Source organism: Alosa alosa, chromosome 3, assembly GCF_017589495.1.
Source record: "Alosa alosa isolate M-15738 ecotype Scorff River chromosome 3, AALO_Geno_1.1, whole genome shotgun sequence".
In the NCBI taxonomy this organism is placed as follows: Eukaryota; Metazoa; Chordata; class Actinopteri; order Clupeiformes; family Clupeidae; genus Alosa; species Alosa alosa.
The window spans coordinates 26,295,624-26,318,833 of NC_063191.1; the positions used below are offsets into that span (position 1 = coordinate 26,295,624).

Consider the following 23,210-nt stretch of genomic DNA (forward strand, 5'->3'; position numbering starts at 1 on the left):
GAGAAAGTTTTACCTCTTGTCATCTCAGCGTACTAATAGATCAGTTTATTAGTTAATAAGATGGAATGGAATGGTTACACCAAGAGAAAGAGGAGGTTTGCCTCCCATGTTTATTCTGAACTAAAGCTATTTAAAACAGTGGCCCTTGTCTTTTGGCCCTGTAGGCCTAGTCATACAGATGGGGAATTCGATTTGATAGCCTACACTTGTTAAGTGTCGACTGTCCAGCTGTGGTAGGAAACCCGCCTACTAGTTATATGAATCAGAGAAGGGCGCCTGAAACATTTAATAGGCCTATGCTGACAGAAGTCACAGCCAATGAAAAGCCAGTGGCGAAAGTTTTTCAGGTCGATCCATCCAATTGCGCTAGAACGAAGGCGGACCTCAGGAATCAGCCTTGGTTGAATGGTAATAGAAGGCACAGTGGCAGCGAAACGGCTTGAGGCTTAATCAATACTGTGTATTTCGTCGTGGACAGTCCGCAGAAGATTTTTTTCGTGCCAGTTTTTAAAACGACTCTTGCACTGGCACTCTCTGGCGTGGACTAAATTCATAGCTCTGCAAGTGGAAAATAATCTGCATTTTGACGCGCTGACGTCTGTGATGCTGCATGAATCCGCATGGACAAAATGTGTTGGTGATTGGGAAAGGGGATCTTGATCACAAACAAGCAGCTGCAACATATAGCCTAAAAACGGGATAGTGTGAGCGTTGCATTGGACGATTCACGAGTGTCGTCACTCATCGTGAGGTAAAATCACCATGCTGTCCTTGTGGTCAATGAACATTTGCGTGGGTCGAGAAGATCGCGCGTTTGAGAGGAAATCATATGTGTCTGACCATGCGCTGGGCTGCATCCCTAAGCTCCTCACAGGTGGACGACTTGCTTAAATCAATGAATCAATACAGATAGCAGCATGTAGCCTAGAGGTTATTTTCTTTTTGCCGTGTTTTCCTGCCTCGGCTTGCCGGATGTTTTCTTTTCTACACCAGCAGATAAAAGGGGGCAAATAGGAGGACATGCCATAGATAACATTACTCGCCCACTGATGCTGCTGACATTTGGCGATTTGATGTGTTGACCGAACATGACATATGTGCCGAGAATTCCCTCCGTATCAGGACTGTGTGGCTGTGATGTTCTGGTCGTCCTGGGATGAGTCCAAAATGACCGGTATCTTATTTAATTATTTTTAAGTGGTCTCTAAATCAGTTGTCATATTATGGAGACTGATGCTAATGAATTGTAGAATGAAGATTATAGGAAAACGATTTTCTGTAGGCCTATTTATAACCAAGGACTTGGGCCTATAGGCTACTGAAATGGCATCTTTTTGCGCACAACATCAACGTTTATTGTTTGTAGCCTATCACATGTTGAAGTGGCGTCAAGATGTTTACCACTGCACTTATCACGATGAACTTATGTCCTTCGGGAAATCTGATATTTCATTTCGTAGTGACTACATAGCTTGAGTACTTTAAAAAGTTCAGAAATAAACTGTTCAGAGGAAAGCTTTTCTTAGGAGAAGTTAATTTTGGGGAGAAATTATGATCGCAAGCAACAATCAGTGAAACGTAGGCCTATGTCAGGCTTAGTTTTAGGAAAAGGAAAGTTTTCTTTGTAAAGTTTATTTATTAGCTGTTACCTTTTAAACAGAAGAGTAGAGACTAAGCAGCATGTCTAGATCGAACAGTGTAAGCCCGCCCGGCGTTGGTGCTCCTGGGCTGAGGGGAGGGACGGAGCACAGATCTGCTTGGGGCGAGTCAGAGGCCGTAGCGAACGGATGTCCATACTCGGCCCGATCCTCCACCAGAAGGCTCGCACGGTCCAACAGCAGATGGAGGGAGGAGGACGATTTCGACCGACAACCGGGGAGAGCTACCACAACCGTCAGCCGAGTTAGTTTCAGGTCCAAGTCTGCGTGGCAAGAACATGGGGAGGAGAGTCGCAACAATAACCGTTCGTCCCAAAGGTACGCGGATGGCGAAGTGAGACCCAAGTCGGTGGAGTTGGGTCTGGAGGAGAGGAGAACCAAATCAAAGTCGGAGGAGGAGGACGCCGTGTCCGACGTCCACTTTTCTATGTTCTCAATGGTCGCATGCTGCACCAGCGTGATGCATATTTTCAAGTCCAAAAAGTTTCAGTCGGAGAAGTTGGAGAAGTTATACCAGCGCTACTTTTTCCGACTGAACCAGAGCAGCTTGACCATGCTCATGGCTGTGTTGGTGCTTGTATGTGCGGTCATGCTGGGATTCCACTGCGCCGGCGGCTTCTATCGCCTAACTTATGTGGTTGTTTTCTCAATGGCTATTTTGCTTATCCTTGTGTTAATGATCGTGTGCAATCGGAATGGATTCCACCAGGACCACATGTGGATCGTCTGCTACGTTGTAATCCTTGTCGTGCTGGTGGTACAGGTGATAGGTGTTATTCTCGTGCAGCCCAGAAGTGCTTCGGAAGGAATATGGTGGACTGTTTTCTTCATTCATGTTATCTACACGCTGCTCCCTGTCAGAATGCGAGCAGCGGTTATCACCGGGGTGGTGTTGTCTGCCATTCATGTCATCATTTCATGGAGACTCAACGAGGTGGATGTTCTCTTGTGGAAACAGGTGAGCTAATTTACTACTCGTTATCAGTTTGTCTAACATCTGGTGTTTCTATGGCTGTCACATGAGTTGTAAAGTTATCTCAACCATCTTCAGTGTCAAAATAACACGCAAAGCCCCACTTCTGTTAGGACACATTTTGAAGATGTATTTGTTAGCCTATGGGTGAGGGTGGATTGATGATATCCTATAGGCTTGTGGTTTCAAGATATAACATGAATAATGGCCCCATAAATGCAAAATAGACACATTTTAAAAAAGTAATGCAAATATAAGCAGCAAAGCACCTGCAAACTGAAAACATTTAGACAAAGATCTGCTTTAACCCTCTCTGAGCTTGAAGAGGGGGGCAATCAACCAGTGGTTGCTAGGAAACCTCAAGAGGTTTGTTCCTTGTCATATTTCTGAGGACTACATCCAGTGAATGAGTTTCATAAACAATAGCAACCAATTAAAGCTTATTTTAACCACCAAGAGAAAGTGATTGGTTAATTCTTAGCATTGTGTGGTAGGATCAGGCTTCACTCAGTTTCTTATTCTTTCTTAGAGTGCTAGGTCAATATTTGACCTAAGGAAGAAATCAAGGTTATTCAAGGAAGAAATAAGGCTGCACTTAAAACATGTTTATTGATGCATGTCTATAGTTACATGTTTATTTAAACATGTTTTGCATGCAAAGTGTGGCCTTTTTTTCTTCCTTAATTCTTAGCATTTCTAGTTCTATGCATGTCAATTGGGGATGAATGGTATCTGAAAACAGATATAGCCTGGTGCAAACAGTCACCAGCTGAGATATTCCATTAATCTAGACATTCCAGTAACTTGTGCATTTGACAGTGGCTCTTGTACCAAGATGATTTCAGATTAATGACAGGGTAGAATGGAGAAAATATGCAGCCATGGCACGTCAACTTCTACAGATGGTTGCCTTAAGCCCATTTGCCAAGTCACCAGAGCTCTACATTTGATTGGTTAGGTTTGGAAATCAATGACATCGATTCACAAGAAGAAATTATTCAAGTGACAAAATAGATGGAAAATTGGTGACATTTCTCTCAGTGTGACTGCAGGAGTATTTTGACCATAACCTAGAATAAAATAAATTGCTGTACATTGTAAAGTTACAAAAATCTAGTTTGTAAACCGCAGGCTCATTTAAAGCTTTAGTCGTTTTTGTTTTGTTTCTTGAGTGAAGGTGTCAAGTGGTTATATCATGTACAGCATCATTGTATTCCATTATTTTCATTGTTCTTTTTCAGATTTTCCAGAATTCTCTTTCCTTCAATGCTTCACCTTTTCCCCAAAAGATTCCCATCTCCATGAATACATTTTAATGCTTTCTTTTTATACCCCTGATTGTGTTTTTTTCTAATGCTTATGGACCAGGTTGTTTGCCTCCACACTTTTTAAACCAAATATGTACCATATAAAACCCATAGCCCTCTGGCTATTGTTTTATGAGGCAGGCTACATTGTTCCATTTTAAACTCCACAAACCGCGGCTACTTTTCAGTCCTAACTAACTTTCCACCCTTGCTGTCCAGCGTACTCACCAGCACAGAAGTATTCCACATTGTTCCAGTGGTCATATTTATGGATGTGCCCAAGCTATGCTGGCAACAGGAACCCTCTTTGTGTGCCCTCAAGTGTGAAGTTAGTGGTAAAGTTAAGATTATTACTGCAGCACCTCTTAAATGGAAGATTAGGAAGTACTGAGTGCATGAGGCGTGCGACATACTCCAAATGACTCTGCCCTTGCAGTCTGTGAACATGTCACACTGAGGAGAAGCATGAAAAGTAACACACACCAAATGTTCTTTTGTGAGGTGCTGGCCGCTGGTAGAAAAGACGCTTCGGCAATCTGATGAAGGCCTAATAGGCTGAAACTTGTTTGTCTATTAAACCTCTCATATGGAGCCAGAGCATGCAGCACTTTTCTACCATTCACACTGAGAAGAAGCAACGTTGCATTACCACTTTAGTTACACTTACAAGATCATAGTTATGCACGAGAAACCAGATCTGGAGTGTTTTGGGAGAAATTGTATTTTTCTGTTGTTGACAAAAGTGCTACACAGACTGGCATTCGTGGCTTGGTGTATTTTGCATGATATTCAGAATTATATCCCCACTCTGTCCTCGTCAGCAGTTCTACCAGCCAGGGTTTAGAGCTTGAGCTTGAGTTTTAATGGGACTACTGCAAACAATGCAGGTAATTGTGCTCTGCTCATTCCCAGGATCCAGTTGTAGGTTGCTGTGCTCCATGTTTACAGATGAGGTTGTTTGTTTGTTTGTTTGTTTGTTTATTTATTTATTTATTTATGGGGGGAAATTAATTCAACTGTTTCAGATTTGGATCTTCTCGAACAACTGAGAATCATCTTCTGTTGTGCTGTTGTTCTTTCTCTTTCTCTAAGAAATATACTTCATTTTTGCTGAACAAAGACCAATGTGGTACCTCAATGAAGTTCAAGGTCTTTTGAATGATTTACTGGAAGTAAGCAGTTGCGCCTTGGGTCTGCGTTTTCAGCCCTCTCGGCATTTCAGGTCGCCGTATATCTGCAGCAGAGCCAAGAATTGGAACTGAATAATGCCTCCACGTGTGCCCAGCTTGTGCTAGTGCTTTGTGATATTGCTCTGTGCTGCGCTGCCTGTTTCCAGAGTATGTCAGGCCCTCCTGGGAGACTTCAGAGGAATCTCTGTTTTGCTGCGTGCGGCTTTATGAAGGAACTTTCAATTTTCAGCTCACTACCTGTACGTTTTTTTTAGTACCCCCTTCTATTTGTTTCCTTGAGCCTAATTGCGTCGTTTGAGGGCGGGGGGGTGGGGGCGGGGGTGTGGGAACGGACGGCCGTATTTGTTGCTCTTTCCACACAAAGCTGTTGTCTTAAGCATATCCAATCTCGGTGTGTTTATGGTTCTGAGCACTGTTCCCGGATAGAGGGCTCTGGTTATCCTGGGTGGGGGGACTTGGGGAGATCCGGAACAGTGATGCTGACTTTTTGTAAATTGCTATGAGGGAATCATTCATGCTGAGCAGATGACAGACAAAATGATTTTGCACCATCGCTCAGCAAAATGTACTCCATGAAACAAATGCTTTTATGCATCAGAGGGACAGTGGTGGTAGGTTATAGCAGCACGGTCACTTCAGGTTAGATGGCTAGTGTTGTCAGAACACCAAAATTATGACTTTGATACAGTACCTTACCTAAAAATCTCATTGATAATACTGAAACACTACCATGGCAAAACATTACATAAACATGAGTAACAGAAGTAATAGAATAGGCCTAGATGACAGAATATGGGACTTACTTTTTGTTTTAGCTGAGAACAAATATGCCTTTTTTTAAACCCTTATTTAAAACGGCATTCTTAACTGAAAAGAACTGATAAAATTGGATATACTAACATTTTAATATACTAATTTTAATATACTAACATATTTGGGGGGGGGGGGTTTATGCCTTTAATATGACAGGACAGTGAGGGAGTGACAAGGAGAGGGAGATAGGGTGGGGATCGTGAAATAACCCAGGCCAGACTCGGGAAATGACCCGCATATGGAATGAGCGCTGTAACCAGTTGTGCCACAGCGCCCCCCAAATCACCCTATTTCTAATAGACTTCACGGTCTCATGTCTGCACATGAGGCATGCTTACTTAACTAAGTTCAAGTGCATTGTGTCGTTGTGACAGCTGTGGGCTTACTATAGTGTTTGCTCATATGTGATTGGCCTAGCTTTAATATGAAGTGCTCTATAATCCCCATAAAAATTGGCTTCTGCTGTAAGTATTTCCCAAGCTATTCAATAATTAAGCAACACTCCCTGTCTCATCACAACCAAAGACATCCCCCTGTCCCAGTATGACGCCTCGAGGGATCTCTGGTTCTCAGAAGGGGACAGTCATAAAGTAAACACCAGCATTGTTTACCTTGCACTGACAATAGAGGTCTCGAATCATCATTGTAACTATTTATGTCTTCATCTTTGTCAGTACCATTATTAATGGATTCATGCTGATGTGACTACCTGTCTATAACTATGACTTTTTGACCACCAGACTGGCCAGTCCCCTCTTGATCCTATGGGTTGAGATGACTCTATTCATTGCAATATACATGTAGCTCAAAATTCTTCAAATTCCTGAAAATTCTTTAAATTCTTAGTCTCTCTGGTCCCTCTACCCTTTGCGCTAATCCTGTCGCATCAATCTGGCCAGCTTTACTTGAATCTGCCCTGAAGTGATGAGAACAACACCTTGTGACTAGTGTGCACGTGAACTTCAAGGTTGTTCGGTGACAAACTGAAATCCGGCTCTAAAGAAAGGCCTATGATGTTGGCCACAGTCAGAGAACAACTCTGGGGGCCCTTAGTGACTCTGTTATCCGAAGCCATAAACACAAGGGCCTACCTCTCTGAGTGTCTCCTCCACTTCCCCTTCTGCCTCCCACCCAATCCCACTCTCCTCTGTTATTAATCAGAGACCGGAGAGGGCCGAGGTAGCCTCGTCGTCCTCGGAGGCAGCCCTGGATCTCCCTTCGTCCTTAAGGAAGGAAGCTAAGGAGAGGCGGACGGTCTCGCTTGGCCCGCCTCCAGCTGTAATGAGGTTTGCGGCTGCTGTAATTGAATTGCCCCACGCTGTAACGTGCAGACTCGCTGGAATTCAAAACAGATGTCCTCTACCTCCACCACCCCTCCTGACAGACCTGCTATTAATTTGCCTTTGAGATTCAAATCCTCCCCACTGACAGAACAAGCCCCCCCCCTCCCAACAAAACTCCTTATAGATTTGACTTTAGCAACAGCTAGTGTAGAAAGAAAACTCCTTGAGGGAGGTTCAGTTTTAGAACATGCACTCTGTATGTCTCTGCAGACCGTTGCCTTTCCTGGGTGACCGAGCTCGTTTTGATCCCTTTTTTTAGACTTGAAACCTGCCAGAGTCGTGACCATAGGTGTGAGACGGTTGCGGGCACTAACCATGGCAGGGCTCTGGCCCTGCGGAGGGGGCTCACGCTGTGGTGTTCATGTGAGCTTGGGGAGGACTGCGTCGCCTCCTACTCCTCCTCCTCCTCTCAGAAACCACTTCTGCCTCTGTCCCCCGTGAGTGCAGACCCTACACAGAGCCTCCAGTATCTTAGCAACTGAGTCTTCTTTTAAACGCAAACACCATAGAGCGGCATCTTCTGCCGAGCCGTCCCTGTTGAGTGCCTTGGTCTTTTTTTCATCTCCCGCTCTTCCAGAGGATTCCGTGTCTCCCTTTGTGGCGTAAAGTGAGATAATTAAGACACAACTGCTCCCAGACCATGACGTGTTTTCCCCTGTGTTGCCCCCCCCCCACACACACACACACACACACACACACACACACACACACACACACACACACACACACATCCCCCTTCACAACATATTGTTTTTCTTCTTATCAAGGGAGGCCTGTGGGCAATCATGGAAATGGGAAATAATGTGTGTAGGTGACGCAAGGCTTTTAACAATAGTGCTACAGAAGGCTGATCACAGGTGTTCCATTAAGACTTGTATAGCCCACGATGGTTATTTCTGATGTAATCTTAATGCCTTAAAGGTACTGTTAGTGACATTAGAATGCCTTGTTCACTTCCGTAAGACCATATGAGTCCATTTCCACCTTTCAGGGTGCAGAGCATAGGCCTATGTACATGCAGTAATGGTATTGTTGGGAATCCTGTCTGTGCTGATTTACTAATAAAGCTGGACTGTACGGTAACGTGTGTAACAAGTTATTACCTACAGTTTTGAGCAAAAAGCTGTCTGCTTAACTAAAACCAGTCACATTTTTCCCCTCCCTGTCCAGCACCTTTTGATGCTCAGATTCCTTTTCAGCTTCACGCTGTTTGTTTTATGAGTGAGGAAAAATCCACTTGGTGCGATGTGCCGTCACTTGTGAACATGCAACAGGTACATTTAGTGGAGCTCTTTGAGAAGCCACACAATATTATCTATGCACTTTTTTGGTTGTTCTGTTAAGTTTCCCTTTTGAAAGGCGATTAGGCAAGAGCATATTTTGATGGAGGGAAATGGTTGCGGCAACATCTTTTGGGCCAGCATTTTCCTTTGATAATGTTTCTTATTGATTTTATTGACATTGATTTTTTTTTTTAAACGGCATGATAGAATTTTGACATATTTAATTCTGAAACGCGCTGAACAGCTCCATTTCCTACCTTCGAAAGCGAGAGCGCCAGATCTGTCTTATCTTTAAAAAAAAAGGGGAAAAACCACAGTCTAGTAGATGGAATGTGCAGCCTGATATTCAGTGCTCGGTGTTTGCATGAGAACTTGCTGTACTCGTGAACTGAAGAGGGCAGGTCGACCCAGATTCCCCAACACTTTTAATTGGGCCCCCGTCCGTGTTTTTTTTTTTTTTTTTTTTTTGAGCTAGCAGCGACGCTAACCTTGGTGGGTGCCACCCCAAGTGACAGTGATATATGCAGCGGTGCACTGGAACTTTTCTCGGCCCTGCTGTATACATTTGTAAAGATGGCGGAGAGATGGCTGTGGGCCGAGAGAGAGGACGCTAAGGAGGTACCAGTGAAGCAGAAGATGATTCTTTTCCTCTGCTGAGTTAAGACATATGTTCCCACTGTTGTTTTGGTTATTTATACTGGGGGGGGCCTGAGTCATAGTTCAGAAGTGGATGAAGATATGTTGGAACAAACTGAATATCTGGATTCTTTTTGTTTAATCCTTCTATGTCACTTGTATAGTTTGATTAATGCCAAGAAAGTAGCTTAATGAACCTAGACCAGCCACAGGCATACGTAATGTAAACGCCATTAATTGTAATTTCAGTATTCATGACCATTCATTGGCCTTTCAATGAAGGGATCTGAATTGATTGACTAGTCAGAGATGGCTGTGGTGTTGATAACTGGAGTGGTAGTGGGGGTGAAGAAACAGTCTTGTGTATTGTAGATGTGAGGCGAGATGGAAGTATGAGAGGACTAAACTGACTTTCTGCTAGGGGGGGTTTGTTTCAAGCTCCTGTACAATCATGCAATGTAAAGTTGTGTAATGTAATGTTTTGTTGCCGTTGGTGCTGGCTGACAAACGGTAACTGACCGGGCTTAATTATACAGCACTGAACAAAATCGGCTTGCCAGTTCATGGCATGCCAGTGACCTCTTCACCTGAAGCCCCTTTGTTCATTTGTGGCAGGGCTGTGCTGTCTCAATGTACATTCATACTCACTCTTTGTGTGAAAGAGCCTCCCAATCTCCCCAGTCTACAAGAATGGAAACTCCTTGTTCCCAGTTTGTCGCTCTGCACAAATGAGTTGCCCCCCCCCCCACCCCCGCCTGTCTGTCCCACTCCGCTGGTCAAACTGAAATGGAAGCTTTTCTGGATGGATGTTTCCTTTTATTGTTGGCACAACTGTTCTTTTTTTTCGAGGGAAGCCTTATGTCTGACAGTGAATTGGGCATGTGTTAACAATTATTTGGGTTAAAGAATAGTGTTATGTCATATCATGATTTGGACGGACAGATTCAGCTCCATAGGCCGAAAATGAGGCACTGGTTATGGATAATTGGATCTGGTTTGACTCTGGTATAGGCTGATGTTTTGATTGTACAATAATGGATTTGTCAGGAAATGTATTTTTAGTGAAGGTGTCATTATTGTAGGGTGATTTAGCGTGTATGCCACACTGTTTTTAGGCCAAAAGTATCACTCTGACAGCAATTTCTCACTCTTAACTCTTTTTTTAAATTCTGCCTGCCATATGAATACAGTGTTGGTTGTCCTTGGTTTTTTAGCTCACTCAGTCAGTCTCATGATCCTGTTGGGCCTTTTGTCTCTGAAGTTAACCGCAGGTTGTATCATGCAGTGGGGGCTTTTCAAAGGACGCCCGGGTGCAGAGAGCTCAGCCCCACTGGGTCCTGTGCTCAGCCCCTGTGATGAAACTTTAATGTGCCCCTCTGATGCCTGGTGCATTGATATCAGATTATTGTGCCCTCCCTTTGCCTGAAAAAAAAAAAGTGAAAATAGGCAAAAATGTGCCTAGTAGTCTGTCAATGTACTGGAATTGTACTCAAGTGTAGGACAGATGCGTCAGGGAGGACGCAGAGCTAAAGCAGGGGAGGGGGGCATAGATGGAGGGCAAGAAAATAGAACGAGCCCGAAACAAACAGCTACTGGCCAGATTTAGCATTCAGCATTCTTTACAAAGAGGGGGACGGTGCTGCTATGCAAAGTTTGGGAACAACTGATGTATGAAAAGTTCCATTAATGAGCTGTACAGTTGTTGGTCTGAAATTGTCAGTGGACCAGAGAAGGAACAGAAGGGCAGTATTTCATCTGAGGGGCGACACCATGGTGGTGAAGTCTTAGGACCATCAGAACTCATTTCCTGGGGTTATTTTAAGGCATAAAATTACTTTCTCTGATCTGTTTTACGCAGAAGCAATGTTAAAAATAATATGGATGTAATCAGACTGGAGTAATCCAACAACCCCATTATGTGAATACCAATGAAGTGAAATATATTACAACTGGCGAAAGCTGTGTTCTGGTTTGTGGCTTTGATATTAGCTACGGAATTAAATCACAATTTTAACTTGAGTTCTGATGACTAAGGTACAATACTGTTTCCAAACAAGTTGGGACTCTTTGTAAAATATAAATAAAACCTAAATGCTATGCAAATCATGTAAACACTTTTATTTATTTGAGAATAGTGGAAAGACAACAATTGATGCCAGCAAGATTCTCAAAAAAATGTTTGGGAGGGGGGCATTTTGTTTCTTCACATCTTCTATTAACAACAGTCTGTAAATGTTTGAGAACTTGTTGCTGGTATTTTTTAAAATGAGCTGTTGTCCCATTCTTGCCCGATATAGGATTTCAACTGTGTCTTTTTTAATCAGGTTTTTTTTTGTCCCAGTGTGACAAGCCTGGATTGCAGGCAGGCCATTTTATCACCAGGACTCTTCTACTATGGAGCCATACTATTTTGATATATGCAGAATGCAGCTTGGCATGGTTTTCCTGAAAAATAGGTTGTCTGGATGGCATATGTTGCTTAAAACCTGTGTATATATATCATTCAGCATTAGTTGTACCTTTCCAGATGTTTAAACTGCCCATGCCAAAGGCACTGACACTGATTGTACCCCAATACAATCATAGATGCTGGCTTTTAAACTGTGCATCCTCTGGGCTAAAGAGGATAGGGATCATCCAACTTGTTGTTATTGCAGAGTCCATGATTTACAACAACTGATTGGTTTAACCACAGGGCAATTTCCCACTTCTGCTCAGTCCATCTTAAAGGAGCTCTTAGTACAGAGGCATTTCTGGATCATGTCTAAATATGGTTTCTGCTTTGCATACGTTTTAACCAGCATTTGTAGATGGAGCATCAAACTGTGGTTATAGACAATGGTTATCGTTTTACTGAGCCCATACATAGATTTTTATTACCGAAACAGATCTGGTTTTAATGCAGTGCCATTTTCAGTGCACATTTTTACTTCTGAGAGACTCTGCCTCTCTGTGATGCTCTTTTTATACCTGGTCATGTTTCCAGTTAACCCTGGTGTTTTCTTTAGCATTACACAACTTTTCATACCTTTTGTTGCCCCATCTCAACTTTTTTGAGAATTTGCTGGCATCAAACTCAAAATGAACGTGGTTGTTTTTGTTTTGTTGTTGTTTTGTGAAATTGTCACATTTGTCTGTCTCAACATTTGATGTTATCTATGTCCTTTTGCAATTAGATCTGGATTTGCAAGTTTTATAGATTACCACATTCTGTTTTTATTTACAGCGTCCCAACTTTTTTGGAAATGGGGTTGTATATGCATCACTATATAAATGTGCTTCTCCTGAGCAAGTGGTCTAGCTTAATGTTTTGTCCTAACAAATTATGCAACTAGTTCAGATTCGTCTTGGCATTAAGCTGCAAGGAGGGATGGAAAGAGAAATTTATCTTCGTTTCATTTCAATTAATTTGTCTTGCCGTTTACTGAAGATTACACTTCAAACATCGGCCAAGTCAGAAGGACTTAGACTTTTAGAAAATATTAATCCTGGCATAAATGTAATAGGTCTCTTGGATTTGAAGCCAGTACTTGCTCTGTGCATTATGTTTTGAGGTTAGAAGAATTAGCAATGTTTGCAGCTCTAACATGGACCCTTTTGAAAGTAACACCCTTTCTTTGTGAGCCAACAGTTCCTTATTCCTCACTGTTACCTAACTTGTTTGCCATTTTCTGACCTGCTAAAACAACAGGGGCTGCACCAAAGTCATCATTGTCATTTAGGAATTTGTGGTGAACGCACACCACCCATGTATGCCGTTGTTTGTCCGGATTTATTTCCAGGCAAGCGAGGCAGACAGAATTCATAAAGCAAGCAGCACTACCCTAAAAGATTAACAGCCCCCAGCGCTTATTCATATCTTTGGCTTCGTGTCATGGCTCCCACTTATCCTGCCTGTTATTCTGCCCCTCCACTTACAAGCGAGGGAGGGCCAACGACTAAGCGTTCAGCCCTAATGCTGGAAGATGATGAGCCTTATTCCTGCTCATGTTGGTCAGTGTTCCCTTCTGATGAGGGAGACTGGTGCTTCCATCATGTACACACGGCCATTTTTCATAGATGGCACAGTGTGATCTAAGATGTGAATACTTAATGCCTCTATTTGACATTTGGACATTTTGTGTACACCAATAGCTATGTTATATTGTTCTCGAAAGCTTGTTGTGTATTCATGGCACAGCGATGTGCATACTTGGGAACTTTGGACATTTGCAAAGAATGACTCGAAAGTTTCCGCATATCTCTCTTGGGTGAGCAGCACAAACACTCAATCATTTCATTCACTAGCTTTTCTGTTCCACAAACAGCTCTCTCTCTCTCCCTCTCACACTCACACACTCACTCACTCACTCACTCACACTCTCACCTGCGCCACTCGGCCTCCGGCCTCGTGGCTACGGCCGAACAACACCCGTGGGAATATCCATGACCAACCCCACTCTCACTCGTGCTATATTGCTTAAGTAACGAATACAAGCAGCTGCAAGTAAGCATGCGAAACTTGACATCCAAACAGTATTCTAACGTTAGCTTTGAAATACTGCTTGATTGCATACTGTAATTTAAATTAGTTTAGTCTCCTCAATGTACTGTGTTGTGATAAGACCTTAGCAGAGTTTACCTTAACTTTAATGCTGTAGTTTTGAACAAATTTGCGCCGCATGGTCACGATGCTAAGCGAATTTAATAGCAATTTAGCCCACTGTGTTTTATGCAGTGCTTCTATGTGGCAACAACAATCCTTCAACAATCGTGAATAATTTGTTAAATCACATGCAGAGGAGGAGCAGCGGGCTCGTTATGAGAGAGAGCGGACAGGGCGAGGAAAGGCTGTGCGAGTAAAAAGTGCAGCTCAATGAAATTATCTTTAATTTAAATAGTAGGACTACAATATAGAACATCAATGTGTGGTGGCCGGTTTTGATTTCGTGGTGCCCAGCCACAGATTAGTCAACGTATGGAAAACCCTGAAGGTGTAAAATAAAATATTTAGCAGCACATGTTATGCTTGAGCACGTGTTCTGCTTGACGAATCGACACTCATATTTTGCGTCATCGATGACGTCGACGTATTGTCCCAGCCCTAACACACACACACACATATATCGAAAATCGTATCGTTTTTTTGCGTGAAGGCATCGTGATACCTTTTTAGTATCGATACACCGTGCAACACTATCACTGTGTGTACACTGTGTACTGTGTCTGTTTCACTAATTCACGGATTGGGATAAATGCAGAGACCAAATTTCCCTCATGGAATCAAAAGAGTATACATGCATGCATACATGCATGCATGCATACATGCATGCATGCATACATACATGCATACATGCATACATGCATACATACATACTTACTTACTTACTTACTTACTTACTTACTTACTTACTTACTTACTTACTTACTTTTGATCCCATGAGGGGAAATTTGGCCTCTGCATTTATCCCAATTAGTGACACAGCACACAGTGAGGTGAAGCACACACTAATCCCGGCGCAGTGAGCTGCCTGCATCAACAGCGGCGCTCGGGGAACATGTGAGGGGTTAGGTGCCTTGCTCAAGGGCACTTCAGCCGTGCCTACTGGTCGGGGTTCGAACCGGCAACCCTCCGGTTACAGGTCCGAAGTGCTAACTAGTAGGCCACAGCTGCCCATATATTGGGCAGCTGTGTGTGTATATTATTTATATATATATAATATATATATATACACACACACACTCACACACACACTCTCACTCACACACACATAGTGTTGCACGTTGTATCGATACTAAAAAGGTATCACGATGCCTTCACGCAAAAAATGATACGATTTTCGACGTTTTTAGAATCGATACTTTATTAAAATAATAACGTTCTGTGTTTGTGTGAACTGCTGCTCTCACTGCTCCTTGCACGCATCTAGGCAAGTGGGCGTGTCAAGCAGGCAGTTCTGAGTGAGTGAGTGCGCAGCCAACGTCAACATAGTTCTTTGCCGACAGTCCTCGGCCTTGTGGATAAAACAAAAGGTGAAGTGAGATCTGCAACTATTTCGGATACATCGCAAATAGTGAAGGCAAGCCATCAGGTACATAGAGGCCCGTTTGTATAATATGTTTCAAAGTCATTTAAAAGAGGTAGGCTACGCATGGAACTTAAACACCTCGCAGACATATCCCAACATTTTTAAAGAGTTCAAAAAACGACAGGTTAACGAATATGCTATAGAAAACACGACTACATAGTTAGTGCCAAGTTATTCTCTTCTGTTTTAGTCTAGCCTAAGTGAAACGAAAGTATATGGTTCTCTGGGATAAAGTTTAACCTTCCTTCATCAATGCATTTTGACGAGACATAACGAGCTGTAATCATAGGGTGCTAACGTGATGAAAGCGCAATGTTCACGCCAGAATAACATTACCATAACTTGTAAACAATCTATTTCATGTTCGGTCAGTACTACTGGTGATATTTGTCATGGCATGTAGACTGCAATTTGTTTAATAATTATTGGCCATAATTATTGTTGAGTCCTAATAATAATAGCGGCTTATTGTTACTTGGTAGCAAATCATGTTATCAAAGAAATAGACGTCATGTAGGAATGCGCACAGATATATTGCAACAGGTAGGCTAATGGTGTAGGGCCTATCTGATCTAAGAGTGGTTGGAATGTCGACTTGTACACTGGAAGCAAAAGAAGACTATTCTCATATTTTTACCTTTGCAACTGTCAAAGAAATCCCATGAACACGGGAAGGCCTAGGGTAGCCTATACTGTACATCAGATGGCCTAAAGATTAGGCCCCTCTGCATAGCATTCAGTGATTTGCATGCAGTAATTTCAACACTGACCTTGATCTAGCCTAGTTTGGCTAAGCTACTTTATTGCCAAAACAACACCATGTAAATGAACTATAGCAAACAATAAAGGACTTAATCACACAAAGTAGGCCTACTATTTTACTGACTATAAAAATGATAATTGTGTAGGAAGTTTAGAACCCAGAGTTGACCTGCATTGACTACAAAAGTGCACCAGATTCAACACAAATGATTCAATACACTTGGAGGAGGTATGAGTCCCTTTCTTTTCCAGATATCTTAGGATTTCGCCCAGAGTATCGTTTAAGTATCGAGCATCGTGATATTTATGGCAGGTAATTCAGATCGAGTCATAATTTTGGCATCGGACAACACTATACACACACGCGACTCACACACTTTCGCGACACCGGGGCAGCTGTGGCCTACTGGTTAGCCGCCGGACTTGTAACTGGAGGGTTGCCGGTTCAACCCCGACCAGTAGGGCACGCGCTGAAGTGCCCTTTGAGCAAGGCACCTAACCCCTCACTGCTCCCCCGCCCGCTGTTGTTGCAGCACACGCTGTACCAGGTTTAGTGTGTGTGTTGAACACTGTGTTCATTGTGCTGAGTGTACACTAATTCATGGATTGGGATAAATACAGAGACCAAATTTACCCTCCCCTCACAGAATCAAGAGTGTATACTTACTACACACACACACACACACAATAATACCGGGACACTCTCTCACACACACACACACACACACACTGACCTCTCACACACACACACACACACACTGACACACTCTCTCACACACACACACACACTGGCACTCTCACACACACACTGGCACTCTCTCACACACACACACACACACACACACACACACTGGCCTCTCTGCACACACACACAAACACTGACTCTCTCTCTCACACACACACACACACACACACACACACACTCACACACACACTCGCACTCACACACACATAGTGTTGCACGTTGTATCGATACTAAAAAGGTATCACGATGCCTTCACGCTAAAAAAATGATAATACGACACGCTTTTAGAATCGATACTTTATTAAAAATAATAACGTTTCTGTGTTTGTGTGAACTGCTGCTCACTGCTCCTTGCACGATCTAGGCAAGTGGGGCGGTCAAGCAGGCAGCTTGAGTGAGTGAGTGCGCAGCCAACGCCAACATAGTTCTTGGCCGACAGTCCTCGGCCTTTGTGGATAAAACAAAAAGGTGAAGTGAGATCTGCAACTATTTCGATACATCGCGAAATAGTGAAGGCAAGCCATCAGGTACATAGAGGCCCGCTTGTATAATATGTTTCAAAGTCATTTAAAAGAGGTAGGCTACGATGGAACTTAAACACCCTCGCAGACATATCCCAACATTTTTAAAGAGTTCAAAAAAACCACAGGTTAACTAATATGCTATAGAAAACACGGTACCACATAGTTAGTGCCAAGTTATTCTCTTCTGTTTTTAGTCTAGCCTAAGTGAAACGAGTATATGGTTCTCTGGGATAAAGTTTAACCTTCCTTCATCAATGCATTTTGACATAACGAGCTGTAATCATAGGGTGCTAACGTGATGAAAGCGCAATGTTCACTACCAGAATAACATTACCATAACTTGTAAACAATCTATTTCATGTTCGGTCAGTACTACTGGTGATATTTGTCATGGCATGTAGACTGCAATTTGTTTAATAATTATTGGCCATAATTATTGTTGAGTCCTAATAATAATAGCGGCTTATTGTTACTTGGTAGCAAATCATGTTATCAAAGAAATAGACGTCATGTAGGAATGCGCACAGATATATTGCAACAGGTAGGCTAATGGTGTAGGCCTATCTGACGAAGAGTGGTTGGAATGTCGTACTTGTACACTGGGCGCAAAGAAGACTATTCTCATATTTTTACCTTTGCAACTGTCAAAGAAATCCCATGAACACGGGAAGGCCTAGGGTAGCCTATACTGTACATCAGATGGCCTAAAGATTAGGCCCCTCTGCATAGCATTCAGTGATTTGCATGCAGTAATTTCAACACTGACCTTGATCTAGCCTAGTTTGGCTAAATTTTTTATTACAAAACAACACCATGTAAAATGAACTATAGCAAAACATAAAGGACTTAATCACACAAAGTAGGCCTACTATTTTTACTGACTATAAAAATGATAATTGTGTAGGAAGTTTAGAACCAGAGTTGACCTGCACACTACAAAAGTGCAATCAATTCAACACAAATGATTCAATACACTTGGAGGAGGTATGAGTCCTTTCTTTCCAGATATCTTAGGATTTCACAGAAGTATCGTTTAAGTATCGAGCATCGTGATATTTATGGCAGGTATCGTATCGAAGTCATAATTTTGGTATCGTGACAACACTATACACACACGCACACTCTCACACACTCGCACACCGGGGCAGCTGTGGCCTACTGGTTAGCGCTTCGGACTTGTAACTGGAGGGTTGCCGGTTCGAACCCCGACCAGTAGGGCACGGCTGAAGTGCCCTTGAGCAAGGCACCTAACCCCTCACTGCTCCCCTCGAAGCCTGAGCAGCCAGAAAGCACACTGTGTTAGGGTTTAGTGTGTGTGTGTTGAACACTGTGTGTTCACTGTGTGCTGAGTGTGTTTCACTAATTCATGGATTGGGATAAATACAGAGACCAAATTTACCCTCACAGAATCAAGAGTGTATACTTACTACACACACACACACACACACACACTGACACTCTCTCACACACACACACACACACACACTGACACTCTCACACACACACACACACACACACACTGACACTCACACACACACACACACACACTGACACTCCTCACACACACACACACTGACACTCTCTACACACACACACACACACACACACACACACACACACTGACACTCTCTCTCACACACACACACAAACACTGACTCTCTCTCACACACACACACACACACACCTCACACACACACACACTGACACTCACACACACACAAACACTGGCACTCACACACACACAAACACTGACACTCAGTCACTCTCTGACACTCTCTCACACACACACACACAAACACTGACACAAACACACACACACACACACACACACACACACACACAATCACTCACTCACACACACACACACAATCACTCACTCACACACACAAACACTCACTCACTCATACACACACAAACACTCACACTCGGTCACTCACACACACATACAAACACTCACACACACACACACACACACACACAATCACTCACTCACTCACTCACACAAACACTCACTCACTCATATACACACACACACAAACACTCACACTCGGTCACTTACACACACTTACACACACACACTTACACACACTCACAGACACTCACAAACACACACACTCACTCACTCATACACACAAACACTCGCACTCGGTCACTCACACACACTTACAAACACTCACACACACACACACACACAATCACTCACTCACTCACACACACACAAACACTCACTCACTCACTCATACACACACAAACACTCACACTCGGTCACTCACACACACTTACACACACTCACAGACACTCACAAACACACACACACTCACACACTCACACACACACACTCACAAACTCGCACACACACAATCACACACACAAGCAAACTCACACACACAAACTCATACACACAAACACTCACACAAGCATGCACACACACAAACAATCACACACACAAACACAAGTATGCACACACACAATCACACATGCAAACACTTACACAAGCACACACACACACACACACAAACACTCACGCATACAAACACTTACACAAACACTCACTCACATACACACACAAACTCATACACACAATCACTCACACAAGCATGCACACACACAAACAATCACACACACAAGCACGCACACACACAAACACGCATGCACACAAACACTCACACAAGCAGGCATGCCCGCACACCTGCATATTGAATCTGAGTAGAGACATTTTATTGAATCTGAGTAGAGACATTTCATTATCTGTGACACTGACACACACACACACACACACACACAGTGTCCTTGTCCGAGAATCTCAACTACTACCTTGCTTATTCATAACACTTCATGACCTGTTCCTGACATAATACTTCCCTTTAGGAATTTTCTGGGCGGCGTGTATTTTAAGAATGGCAGAGCACACAGCCCCGTAAATGGGCAAGCAATGCAGCAAAAAGCTCTTTCTTTCAGCATTATTTACCAAAGGCTTGTCTTCATTTAGCCATTGTTATGCTTTGTAACAGTGGCTAATGGAGGGAAGAGAAGGTGCACTTAGACTTCACGCATACCTGCAGGGCTTTAAACACGAGGGAGTCTCGGGGATCTGGCTGGTTGCTTCCCTGTGGACCTTTTTGCTTTTGCTTAAAAAGCGGAGTGGCCTGTATGACTGGTCAGCAGCACCAAAATAAAATCGAGCAATGTTTCCTAAACTGTGCCAGATTTAGACATCACCGTGTCCTAATCTGCAGTGTCCAGGTGACTCGATTGTACATGTGAGAATCAGGAGATGTCGTATTTCTGTCACAATTACTAAATTAGTGGACAATGCATTCGGTGTACATCATTTTCACATAATATGCTGGTACTCTATTCATCATATCAGTGAATGGAAATGTACCTGTTCCAAATCTAAAAAATGGTTACCTCCACAGTTTGCCCAATCACGGTGCTGTGTGTTTGCCCAGTCTGCTGTGTGTTGGTGCAGCCTGTGTGTGACCAAGAGAGGAAGAGTACTGGAGGTAATGCAATGCACCATGTGTCCTCATCGGACTGTATGCCGTGCTGCTGCTTGATGAGGTGGCTTTAGGATTCCAAATGTGAAAGACATTAGAAAGTCTAATTAGACTCCTGCTGTAGTTACCAGTGAATCGCTCTGAGAGCGGAGAGATGGAAAAACACTGTGTGGTGGTGAGAAGCGCAGCATTTGCATTTCATGTTTTTTATATATTTTTTTTAAACTGCATTATAATCAGCTTTCAGTGCAAAGATGAATTTAAATAGTTTCCCACTTTACCGGTGAGACCATACTGTGCTGTTCTTGGCATTGTTGCCATTGGAGTTGCTGTGTAGTTGCTATCTTACATATGTACAGTAGCATGAACACATCACATGTAGCCTGAAGCATTCTGATATCATATATACTGTAAAGCAGTGTTTCTCAAAGTGTGGTCCGGGGACCACTAGTGGTCCGCAAGCTATCCCAAGTGGTCCGCAAGCAGACGTGGTAAAATATAATATAGATGAGTTGTTTGCAATATTGAACCAACTTGTATGTAAATTCAAACAGTTCTGCAACATGCCTATGTATGCTACGCCAGTTTAAATCATATGAATCCTCTGACACAATAAGCAAGGTGAGGCCTATTGTGTAATATACTGTTGAAGTACGTCTACTCTTCTTTTTTTTTAGCTAGGTGGTCCGTGAGGTTTTTTTTCATTGGTTAAGTGGTCCTTGGTCTGAAAAAGTTTGAGAAACACTGCTGTAAAAGTTACCTTTTCAAATGGTTATCTATGAGCACTGTTACATGACAGATGGCTGTCAGCAGCAGTAGTATCGTTCGGTTCCATTCTGCTTTTGTTTGGAACCTCATGTTGAACAATCAAGCACTTGGTGTCACAGTTGTGAAATGATGTTACCGTACTATTGTGTGATGAGCAGGTTTATGTCTGTCATCACATCTGTTGCACTAGGTTGGATGAGAGCGAACAATTGCCTTCTCTGTGCTTTTCCCAATGTCCTATGGATCCCTTTAGAAGCCTGCTGGACATGAGTAATTAGAGTGACCAGGACAAAAGGAGCCTCACACACTGGGGCGCACACACACACACACACACAATCTCTCTTTGACACACACACACACACACACACACACACACACACAATCTCTCTTTCTGACACACACACACACACACACTCTCTTTCTGACACACACACACACACAATCTCTCTTTCTGACACACACACACACACACACACACACACACACACACACACACAATCTCTCTTTCTGACACACACACACACACACAATCTCTCTTTCTGACACACACACACACACACACACACACACACACACACACACACAATCTCTCTTTCTGACACACACACACAATCTCTCTTTCTGACACACACACACACACAATCTCTCTTTCTGACACACACACACACACACACACACAATCTCTCTTTCTGACACACACACACACACACAATCTCTTTCTGACACACACACACACACACACACACACACACACAATCTCTCTTTCTGACACACACACACACGTGTCTCTGTCATATGGAACTCCTGCAGCTGTGACTGGCAAGCAGGCTGGGCAGATTAGACACTGTCATGAATACGCCACTAAGTATTTATGAGCCACAGCACGCGTGCAGGAGCCAAGCAGGATGGGGGAACGCTGGAAAACTATCTCTAACTGCCTGCCTGTGGATTCTCTCTCTCTCTCTCTCTCGCCCGCCCGCCCGCCCGCCATCTTTCCATCTCTCCACATATGTTCAGTATCACCTACAGACAGCTGGGCCAGTGAAGGGGCATGTGTGACGGAGGCAGCTGCAGCCCCCTGAGGTTGTCTATGCTAACCATCAGGATGCAGGATGGAAAGTGTGTGTTGTAGTGTAGTTGTACCTCACCGTCATGAGTCGATGGACACTAATGAGTTGAGTTGAGAGAAATCAAAAGGTGCAATTTTTTTATTTTATTTTTTTTGTATACTGCAGGAAATAAACAATCCTCCCTAATTAATAAGACTTAATTCATGGGTGAGGTCTTTTCTAATTTCTGCCCTCTTTCCTAACCGGCACATTTATTTGTGGACCTGGCTAAAGAATCACCGATGATCCTCTCTGTATCTGTTTCTAATGGAGAGGAAGATGCTAGGCAGCTTTTTTTCAGCGGCGTTTTCATGGCACCTCTCCTGTCTGCTACTGGCAGTCGAGACCAGAGGAGAGACCTGAGGAGGCGGAGGAGGAGAGAAAGGGGACCGTTGGCACTGCATTACATAAAGGCACTTTTCACAGGGATGATGGAGGGGGGGGGGGGGCTGGTGGTGTCGTGGGATGGGGTGGGTGGCGGTACGTGATTACATGGCATGAGTAAGGGGCCGACATTGTTGAAGTGACAAA

The 23,210-nt window shown here is 43.3% G+C and overlaps 1 protein-coding gene across 1 annotated transcript in view; it reads left to right on the forward strand.

The window, feature by feature from the left end:
• Positions 1 to 418: 418 nt before the first annotated feature.
• adcy5 (adenylate cyclase 5) overlaps positions 419 to 23,210 on the forward strand; it is a 100,087-nt gene continuing 77,295 nt past the window's right edge. Inside the window, exon 1 of the mRNA XM_048239719.1 lies at positions 419 to 2,616. Coding sequence (XP_048095676.1) covers positions 1,681 to 2,616 — 936 coding nt within the window. The 5' untranslated portion in view covers positions 419 to 1,680. The remainder of the gene's footprint in view (positions 2,617 to 23,210) is intronic.